Raw genomic sequence first — 10,652 nt, 5'->3', positions numbered from 1 at the left:
GGGACTCCAAATTTTGGAGGCCGCTGAAGCAATGACATCGCTGTGATGAGATTTTCAGTATTTTTCGCTGCTGTGTGGATGAATTCTATAAGAGAACGTGGAAAGATCGAGGAAGCAAGAATATTTGGTGTGTGTGCTTCGTGACGGCCACTTCTACTGAATGTTTTCTTCCTGCACGTCAGGAGCACTGAAGACCTTCTGAGCTGGAAAAACGTGACCAGTATATGTCCCAACGACTTGGTTCTAGCACAGAGAGAGGGCACAGTTGTGAGCACTAGGAGCTCACTTGACCGCTCATACGCAGTCAAGTGCTGGAAGAACGACTGTTCCAACGTGCGTTTTATGCGGGATCACGAAATTAACAGCTAAATCAAGATTGTTGCTGACGATGTCTCTCCTTTGTTTTCCCCTAGACCTGCTGTTGCATTTTTGCTACGGAAATCCGAATATGTCTCACTTCCTAGCTCCCGTGCGCACGCGGGTGTGAGATGCTAGAACGTTTCAGCTGAGCACACAGGCCTACTTCTCCATTCGGTCCTCGTGCTTCATCCGGCAAGGTCGCCTCTCTCACATCATCTCGAATGGCTGCAAAAGCAATTAAGATCCGCAGCAACCACTAGAAGGGGAGCTTACCATGGGCAACAAAACGAGTCAAAATCGGATCTCGGAGCAGTGTCTTGCGGCTTCCAAACGTTCGCTCCCGAACGCCTCATCGTGCATTTTTGACCGCTTCAGAGGGGGTTGCGAATGGTTTCAAACTGCATGACATTAGGTTTTCTTCAATCGTCTTCATCGACGCAGTCGAAAGTGCTCAAACGGCGTGTGTCATATTCTTACCATGCTGCCTGGGTGGCCCCTCGGCGATCCCAAGCATTTTTTCAAACGGGTCTGTCTGCCTGTCTGGTCCGAAAAGTGCTGCGCTTCTAACTTCGGTCACCAGGTTCGCAAGTCTCTAGCTTTTGGTGTAGAGGTGGCACGAAATATGGATGTACTATCGTGCTCTGTGGACTGAAATATCCTTTTATTTCAGTGTTCGCACGTGATTGACCCGAGAGAGACGCGCACTGGCGACCACAACGACGACTACGAGCCCGCATGCGGTGTGGTCCGTCTCGGAGACAGTCGGCGTTGTCTCGCGCAAATCTCGCTAGACGGCCAAAAACTAACATTGGGGTACGACAAACAACGAGCCAAAACTCAGTATTGGAACTTGCTTCCATGAAACCCCGTCTCAAGCCCATATTGCAGCTCAACTGCGACTACTTAGCCAAGATCAAATCTGCTAGATCAAAAGCTACAGGCAAATGTATTCCGTGCAAAGTTTCTACAGTCTCTTCTGTTGCAACTACAGACAGAACCATCTGTGAAACATGTCTTCAGCTGGCAAGGATGTCCGGCGGTGCTTTGTGTTCCTTTCACGTGATCTGGGCTCCATCGTGAACGCTGCTCGTTTCTGCCTCAGTCTTCGACAAGAAACATTATTTTTAAAAGGTAGCTACTCAAGTGTTCCTGGTATACAAAGGACGTGCTTTTGTCAATATCGTCGTCGCGAGGAGTCATTGCTCTACGTGGCGGGCACGACGAATCCACGACGTAAAACGCGAATTTTTGAACGGAAGCGGTTTTTTTTATTTTGATCTGTGTTTCGTGTTGCGTAGGCAAGGTCTGGAAGTCGGACGGGTGTCTGGTTACGGTGACTCTCTCTACTTGTTTCATATTTCGTGACCGTGCTCTCTGCGGTCCAAAAATTATCTTGCAAACAGTTCCACCTCATTATTACGGACTGCAACGTTGTTTTTGTCTTTGTATTTCCGTGTTCGGATGCTAAGTCTTGGTGGGGCGACAAACGGGCCAAACAGTTTCCGAGCGGTCGTTTGCTATTAGTGCTGTACGTTTGTCTCTCATAGCCTGTTGTTTACCGTCTACTCTCCGCTTATTTCGCTACTCTGCATCTCCTTGTCGGCGTGATGGCTTTTGAATCCACGCTGCATCCACCGACTCTTTCTATACACCTGATTCCCGGTCAAACCTGATACGATGAACAAATTCTTGATTCATACTCTTTGTATTCATATCCATTCTGTCGTGCTACGTGAAATGCTCATTTGTTGTCGTTACAAGGGTGTGCTTGCCAAGCTAAAATTCGCCTGCGTCTTTGTATCTTTGCCTTCCTGGTCTTCGGGTTATAGCTGCCACTGTTGCTTGGTTAAGTCGTTCCCACCTTTCACCTTTCTTCAATCCACCAACGCACGTTTCTCTCCCTTCACTTCTTGGCCTGTCCCACTGTGACTTCCTCTACCCGCAACAATGGCACGTACAGCAGCGGCAACAGATAAAGGAGTGTCAGCAGTTGATCCATGCCAAGGGTCGCAGGCAGCTTGCCTACCACCAGTTCAGCCGCTTCATTCAGGTCTTTGTGGCCTCTCTGAAGCCCCCCCCCGCGCGGTTTGTTTGTCACGTCATTCTTTGTCGGTAGAGAGAGATGCGTTATCCTTAACGGAACTGCGCCTTCCACCGCTCTTGCCCCTGCCGAAAACACAGGTGTTGCTCACTTCTGATCCGGCGACTCCTTTGTCCTCTGATTTTCCGGAGGCAGAGTTTGCATCAGTGAATCCGTCTTCTGCCTGCTCCCCAAACACTCCTCCGGGTCAAAACTCATCGAGCTTTTCCCCCATGGCTTGCTTCTTCCGGCAACAGGCAACAATTCACCCTACTCCTTTCTACTTGTATGATGAAACGCGCATTCGAGAGAACTGCCGGCGCCTTCTCGCCGCTTTTTCGTGGGCGTCTGAGCCCTTTTCAACTTCTTCTCAGTCTGCTTTGGAGAATGCGCCTCGCTCTCCCCGCGAATCCTTGGAGAACCGGCTTGGCGTGTGTTCGTCCTACTCTGCAGCTGCTGGCTTCACTAACTACTTCGCCGTCAAGGCAACGCCGACACCGGCAATTCTCGAGATTCTCAGAGAAGAGGGCCTTGGTGCGGACTGCAGTAGCTTGGCTGAGCTTTTGCTCGCCGAGGCTGCGGGGTTCCGAGGAGAACGTATTTTCTTCACTTCGAACGAAACGCCTCTCGAAGAATTTTTGAAAGCGCGAGACCTAGGTGCAATCATCAACCTCGACGATGCATCACATCTGGACTTCCTCCATGAGAAATTTGGAGGCGCCTTACCGTCTATTTTGTGCTTTCGGTAAAGAGAAAAAGCTAGCCTTGTTAATGTTGCTGGACCACCACAGCGACCGTTCCCTCTTCGTGAGCCGGTTCACTCTGTGCGTAGTGAAGAATTCAGCAGATGGAAAACGAGGCAAACAGTGTGTTTCCCGTGAGTTACGTTCTTTGGATACTAAACCACGCGCGTCGTGTTCTACCTGAGCGTGTGCTCGCTGATGCCGGGACAAGCTTTAGAAAGAAGGGTGTGCCTGTCGGTGCCTTTCTGCCTGGGTATGTGGCCAGAGCGGAAGTGTAACGCGGCATCCCAAGTCAACCTGCAGTGCTGTGTCTTACATTCCTCGATCCTCTGTCCCCTATGCGCCATATCGAAGTACTCGGTGTGTCTTGTGTTGGCACGCGCCTTTAGTTGTACAAACAGAGGCTGCCTTTCACCCACTGCTTTCCATGGATTTCTCTCATGTGAGCCTCTTTTCTATCCTCTGTTCGATGTGTTCTGTCGCCTGCCTTTTTTTATATTTTCCTACTCTCGAGATTCTCCGTATTCCGTATAGGCTATTTCCCTCTGTTGCCGTGCGTACTATTGTGGTTCTGTGTTGCTGTCTATTCACTGCGTTGTGTTGTCTTCTGCGTGTGATGCCATTCGTCTCTTCTCCCCGTCAGTTTCAACCCTTCCGCAGAATCACGCCAGTCAACTTCTCAAAGCAATCCAGTGATTATGGGTCATCCGAAGGAGTCGAAATTTGGAATGACGAAGACACAGCTCTTTCACTGTCTCTCTCGGGCACGCAGCTGGGGTGTTCGTCGCTTTGCTTTGCACACCATGATTCTGTCGAACTGCCTCTCTGTGGATGAAGTTGTGGAAACGGCTCGCCTTATCCTTACCGTCGCAGCGGAGATCAACGAAAGACTAGGCATCACGATTGAGATGATAAACCTAGGAGGGGGATTAGGGGTGCCCTACCATCCTGAAGAGAAGGATCTTAACCTTCACGAGGTCTCTGCACGCATTCGGACCTGGTACAAGTGCACGCTCGCTCTCAAAGGTCTGGCTGGCACTCGACTGGTGACCGAAAACGGAAGATTTATTACAGCTGACGCGGGCGTCTTGGTTACTCGAGTCATCCATCATAAAAAGACATACAAACGATTCATCGGTAAGAAGGCAAGAGGATCCGTCGATGTGCGTTCAAGAGGGACAGGCGGTGTAGAATGAAATCCAAAAACGGTCAAGTTGAAGCGTGGCCAGAGACGTTTCTTTCGGTGGCGCCCACCGATTCACATTGGAAAACCAGCAAGGGAGTTCACGGGGTGGTTTTTGTTTGGTAATGGTCTATTGATACTTACCGGTATCCATTTCGGCGATGGTGTTGAGAATGCTGTGCCGCAATTCTCTATTTTTGACTGTTCAGGTGTTGATGCGTGCATGGCTCACCTAATGCGACCAGGCATGTACGGCGCCTATCACCACATCTCTGTCGTCCCCGACAGAGACCATGATGATCCGAGGCTGCCTTCGAGAAGAAATCTGTTTTTGTCACCTGAAGATGGTGAAGAGGCAGACGACGTCAGCGACGACGAGATCTACGATGTTGTGAGCGAAAGAACCGAACGACCACCACCCAGAGGAACTCTAGTTTGCTGCTTCCAAATTCCAGGAAGAATACGGACGGAGAATGGAATGGAAAGTTACAGCCCAGCTTTTGTTTCGGCGTTTACTTTAGGTGAAGATGTGGCAGCATTGAATCTGAATCGGATTTCGCTTCACCTTCCGACATTTGTTCGTCTCCGCGTTCCGTTCTTCATGCAAACGGTCCACGGCGGCCAACGCAGAAACGATCTGCACCGCCCCGCGGGTGCTTCGTTGTCGCCATGGGCGTTCTAATTCACCCGTAGAGCATCTTCTTTCCCGGGTGGCCTCTTTATTTTTCGTGGCCTATTTTCTATTTGCTCAGGTGGGTGGCCTTTGTGAGAACAACGACAAATTCGCTATCGATCGTCCCCTTCCTCGCGTAGATATAGGCGACATTCTTCTCATCCACGACGTAGGCGCACATGGGCACTCCATGTGCTTCAACTACAACGGCCGACTTAGGTGAGACTCTCTATATTAGACGGTCTCTAAGTCCCGAGATGACAAAGATTCTATTGTATAAAAAGACGGAGACAAAAGAACCAGCGGATAGCCACATTGGAATCTGAACGTCTCTTCCTTTCCAGCCAGTGATACCCCTGGTGGGCCGGTCACTACTCAGTTTACTTTTGTTGCTCTTCGTCTTGTTTATGCTTTTGCGGCTCGCTATAACACACTTCCCCCCCTCCGTCTCCCTGCGCGCCATGATTACATTTTTCGTTTGTTTTAATTGCAGGTGTGCTGAGTACCTCAGGCGCCTCAACGGTGAAGTTGTGATGATTCGCCGCGCTGAGACACTGAAGGACCTTTTCGCGACAATTCAAGAACCCTCCTTACCTTGCGGTTTAGCCCTGCTGGTTACTACCCGCCGCTACGAGGTTTCGACCTCTGCTGTTTCCTTGCCGCTTCTTCCTCACTGCTTTTTTTGGCGTCTCGCCTCCTCACTTAGCCCCCCGTGGTGGTCCTTCCAGTGGGCAACACAGATGTCTTCGTCCACTCTGCTTCTATGGAGCAGGTCATGCTTTCTGACATCTCTTGGTGCCGCCGTCGTGCTTGCCACGTTGAGCTGTCTTTTCTCGTGGAAAATCCCACGGTGGCGTTAGACGGAAAAGCCTGCCGCCTTTTCGTCTTTGTCTATGCTGTATTGGGTTTTCCTCGGATTAAACAGTTGTGTCCCCGGCTGGTTCCTTGCCTTTGTTTCGCGCGTCTGCACCGGCGCTGTTTCAGTCACTCTCTTTTCGAAGGTTGTAGCTGTGTCTGGTCGTTCAGTTCTTCCACCGGTTTTACACGCGTATCACAGACTCTCTTCTGTCCTGGAGCATAGGGACACCTCCACACTTTGTACTGATACGTTCAGGAGCAGACTGTTATATCCGGCGATCTAGGCTGTTCACAATGTTATGGGTGAAGTCGAATACACAGACACTTCATAGTTTTTACGATCCTGGGTGTGACTCCAGTTATGAGATTGACTATGGCATGGCTGGAACCATCTGGTTCAGGTCGTTTTCTGTTCTATCGAATCACGTTTTCGCGGCAGACGACGACAATGAAGCGAGAAATTTAAGACAGTTGATTGTTGAACAAGTTTCTCCACGCGTAAGCATTGTATTCTTTCCTCGACGTCTAAAGGAATACGCACAGAGCACTTGAAATGGACAACCGCTTGACAGTTGCCAAGAAAAGAAAGTTCGCGAGAGTTTCAAGGCAATTACGTGGGGAATTCTCCGTTCGAAAGCAAAGGAGCGGAGCTGTGAAGACGGAGGGTGCACGCATAAATGTGGACCGGCGGCGGCCACCCGCTTTATGCCAAATGCATACACCAAAGAAACGTGCCAGGTGTAGCGCAACAACGGCAGCCGTCGGCGCCTAAAAATGAATGTGCTTGTCTTTAATTTCATAATAGAACAATGGTCAAGCATCTCTTCCCACACAACAGCGTCTTCCCTAAGCCACTGAATGAGCACTGCATTCTCTCTTTCGAGCAAGCACCACAACAGGTGTTAACAATATTGCATCTCCATACAGCGGCAGTTAAGTATCGTCGAAGCGGAAGAACTTCTGCCGTCGGTACGAGACGCTGCACGCGGTGACGCCACCTTATTCACCTGCGTGTGTGTGAATTCATACATCCCTGTTTCTGGGAAGCGTAGAAACTCATCCACGATAACTAAAAGGACAAGCGTTCCACGTACAAGGCCGGGTCCTCGTACATGTGGAATGTTCCTAAAATGCTGCGAAGCCCCTTTTCAGCGGCGTCCAACATATGATGTAGAAACGCAGTCCGACTGCGAATACCTGATGCATGCATACGAATTGATGTGTTCATTCCCTGTGTGTCTTCGGAGTCATCATATATAGATGCTATACATATACGAATATGATAATCTGAAGAGGCCTGAAGAAGCATCAGAGAGCATTATCATGGTGAGTTGCCTTCCGCAACGAAATCTTCAACAAGATCATCCGTTAGCTATCTGGCAATCTCAAGCCGTGTTTCTAGCATGCGTCTATCTCATACACGACTACGATCCGACAAACGGGGTCAGAAAAAAGAGTGACATGGTCGAACGAAAGCTGCCCAGAGAAATTCGCCGACAAATGCCAAACCAAGCGCCGAACGAGAATCGAAAAAAACGGTGTGGACAAAGCAGGAAGAAAAACGAAAGGAGAGAATAGAGAGCACAAGAGTACGCATCCGCGGAAAAGCCACAGAGTCTGCTCCTACCTCTACCACACACAAAGGTGTGCATTTTGATATACATGTAAGCGCAGATACATGCGTCCATACACGCGTGAAGATAACTTCACGTACAAGTAAGCCCCCCGACACGGGCACCACAAACAACAGCGGAACGAGAACGCTTCTCGGAGAGAACTTTCGTCGTTGCTCTAGCGAGGAAGAGCCCGTTGGTATTTCAGCGCTTGTCGCGTTTCTAACAAAGTTTCCAAATAGCTGAATCTTTCACCCCAAAGGCCGCACCTAGTCTTCCCTTCCAAGTCGAACACCATCTACGCCACTGGGTCGCTTGATCCTGCGGTCGCGCCAGCTTGCCTGCATTGACACAAGTTTTTTTTCCTAATAGCCAGTGGACCTGATTTCAAAATCACCTTCAGGCGCCTTTGTTTCTTAATTATCGTCATCGTTCCCTTTCCTTGCTCACCCACACACGGCGCCACCATGGAAGGCTCGTGGAGAGTTCTTTCGAGGAATTCATCACCCGCGTCTTCTTCCTTTTCATTGACCCCCGTGCTTTCACTCATCTCAATTTGGTTCCCACGGCGCCGATGCTTCTCCCTCATTGTCCTCGTGTCACACCTTTCTCCGTCGCTGGCGTCCATCAAAAAACTTAAGAGGGTTCTTTTCGCTCCTGCATGGCCACCGAAAGTCCTCTTACGAGGCTCTCACCAAGGAACAGGCGACTTTGGGGGTGTGTCTGCCTCGTGGTAGGTCGTCTCTGCTTCTGATTCAGTCTTTTCTCCATTTTCTTCCCTCAAAGGCACTTTCCGGGGCCGACCCCGTCCTCTCTTTGGAACCGTAGGATTCCATACACCTGGAACCTCTGCTGCAGTCGGTTCCTCCCCCTGTGGTATCTCATCCACTTTCACTTTTCGAGGCCGACCCCGTCCTCTCTTTGGAACCGTAGGATTCCATACACCTGGAGCCTCTGCTCCAGTCGGTTCCTCCCCCTGTGACATTTCATCCACTTTCACTTTTCGAGGCCGACCCCGTCCTCTCTTTGGAACCGTAGGATTCCATACACCTGGAGCCTCTGCTCCAGTCGGTTCCTCCCCCTGTGACATTTCATCCACTTTCACTTTTCGAGGCCGACCCCGTCCTCTCTTTGGAACCGTAGGATTCCATACACCTGGAGCCTCTGCTCCAGTCGGTTCCTCCCCCTGTGACATTTCATCCACTTTCACTTTTCGAGGCCGACCCCGTCCTCTCTTTGGAACCGTAGGATTCCATACACCTGGAGCCTCTGCTCCAGTCGGTTCCTCCCCCTGTGACATTTCATCCACTTTCACTTTTCGAGGCCGACCCCGTCCTCTCTTTGGAACCGTAGGATTCCATACACCTGGAGCCTCTGCTGCTGTCGGTTCCTCCCCCTGCGACATTTCATCCACTTTCACTTTTCGAGGCCGACCCCGTCCTCTCTTTGGAACCGTAGGATTCCATACACCTGGAGCCTCTGCTCCAGTCGGTTCCTCCCCCTGTGGTATCTCATCCACTTTCACTTTTCGAGGCCGACCCCGTCCTCTCTTTGGAACCGTAGGATTCCATACACCTGGAGCCTCTGCTCCAGTCGGTTCCTCCCCCTGTGGTATCTCATCCACTTTCACTTTTCGAGGCCGACCCCGTCCTCTCTTTGGAACCGTAGGATTCCATACACCTGGAGCCTCTGCTCCAGTCGGTTCCTCCCCCTGTGGTATCTCATCCACTTTCACTTTTCGAGGCCGACCTCGTCCTCTCTTTGGAACCGTAGGATTCCATACAACAGAGTCTTTTGTCGGTGCCTTGCGCGGTCTTCCTCTCCCGCGCTTGATGGGTGCAAAAGGTGTCAATAGGCCCATTTCCGGTTCGGCGTTTTCGTCTGCCGTTTCGTTCCACGATGCGGTGTCGTCACCGCCACTATGCCCGCCTTGGATTTCTTCTGCTGTTCTCTTTCGTCGACTGGGTTCGAGAGGGCCGGTTGGCGGCTCGTCTCGCCCACGGACGGTTGCGGCGTCCGTTTGGCCTGGTGACGAAGATGCGGTCGGCTCAACACCGGCCGCATCGACCTTCGAGTCGACTTTTCTCTGGATCTTGTGGAGCGTTTCGCACGCCGGGGTGCCACCGCTGTCGTCCGGTTTCCTGCGTTGCTCGTGGGGGACTTCTCCGCAAAAGCGGGGTACCGACGGCGTTTTCGGCCGAGCGGCATTCGACGAAGAAGCGGGAGAAACGCATGTTTCATCGTCTCCCTCGCTGCCAAGTGCCCGACTGCGACTGGTGTCCCGCTCGCGCCAAGACCTCGACGTCGCGTCACTCGACTCTCCTGTCGCTCCATGATGTGGAGAGTCCTCCGAGGGAAGAGAATGCGGCAGTGCCGGGGGAAACGGTCCGTTGGACTCCTTGTCGCGGCCTCGCGCTGGCAACGCCGAAATTGGTCGCGTGGGATCGGCGCCTCGAGTAAAGCGGCGGAAGAAGTTGAAGCTCGTTTCCATCGCGTGACATGAACGGAAGCCGAGTCGGACTCAACGAAACTGTGTTGTCGGGGACCTCGCACACCTCCTTTCTAACCCCCTTCCCCCCTTCACCACTTTCCTCGCGCTTCTCCGGCTTCCCGCCAGGTCACTTGGCCTCTCTGTCTAGAGCAGGGAAGGGTTTTGGGCAGTCTTCCCGTTTGGCTTCTTCCCCTGGCTCAAAAAAATCTCAAGCTGTGTTCGGGGACTCGCGTCGTTGTCGGTTTCGGGGAAAGGCGAGAAAGGAGAACGTAGAAGACAGCCGGGTTCACACGCTGGTGTTTCTAAGGGAGGCGCCTTCGACGGGAAGTGTCTTTTGACCGGGGACGCTTTTCGAAATGGACATTTTTTCAAGTCGAGGCTCCCTAAATAGAGCGCCAAAACCCGCAGTTCGTACAGGACGTGCCGTCTCTCTTTTCTGTGCCTCAGTCGGCAAAGCCAATGAACACAGGAAAAAGCACAGAGGAGCTAGATCGTGAGGCATGTCACCTCTCCACATTGAAGACAGCAGGGATAAACGGGAAAAAGCGGACCGCGACACCGAAAGACGGCCAACACGCGAAAACATCACACGTCGAGGGAAAAGCTCGATTTTTTTGCCGCTGCGTTTTTTCTTTCTAAGCAGCGAACCTG

General features: G+C 51.5%; 2 protein-coding genes across 2 annotated transcripts; one reads left to right on the top strand and one right to left on the bottom strand.

Annotated features, from left to right (window-relative positions):
- Window positions 1-1,204: 1,204 nt before the first annotated feature.
- On the top strand, window positions 1,205-8,457 carry TGME49_278740 (diaminopimelate decarboxylase). The gene is made up of 5 exons (XM_002370536.2): window positions 1,205-3,185; window positions 3,827-4,320; window positions 4,576-4,757; window positions 5,119-5,258; window positions 5,533-8,457. The coding sequence occupies exons 1-5, from the start codon at window positions 2,308-2,310 to the stop codon at window positions 5,897-5,899; spliced, it is 2,061 nt and encodes a 686-aa protein (XP_002370577.2). The 5' UTR covers window positions 1,205-2,307; the 3' UTR covers window positions 5,900-8,457.
- On the bottom strand, window positions 7,765-10,225 carry TGME49_278750 (AT hook motif domain-containing protein). The gene has a single exon (XM_018781817.1). The coding sequence runs from the start codon at window positions 9,999-10,001 to the stop codon at window positions 8,202-8,204; it is 1,800 nt and encodes a 599-aa protein (XP_018635118.1). The 5' UTR covers window positions 10,002-10,225; the 3' UTR covers window positions 7,765-8,201.
- Window positions 10,226-10,652: the final 427 nt, after the last annotated feature.

This window comes from Toxoplasma gondii, chromosome XII (assembly GCF_000006565.2).
Source record: "Toxoplasma gondii ME49 chromosome XII, whole genome shotgun sequence".
Taxonomy (NCBI): domain Eukaryota; phylum Apicomplexa; class Conoidasida; order Eucoccidiorida; family Sarcocystidae; genus Toxoplasma; species Toxoplasma gondii.
This window is presented reverse-complemented; position numbering and strand designations above follow the sequence as displayed.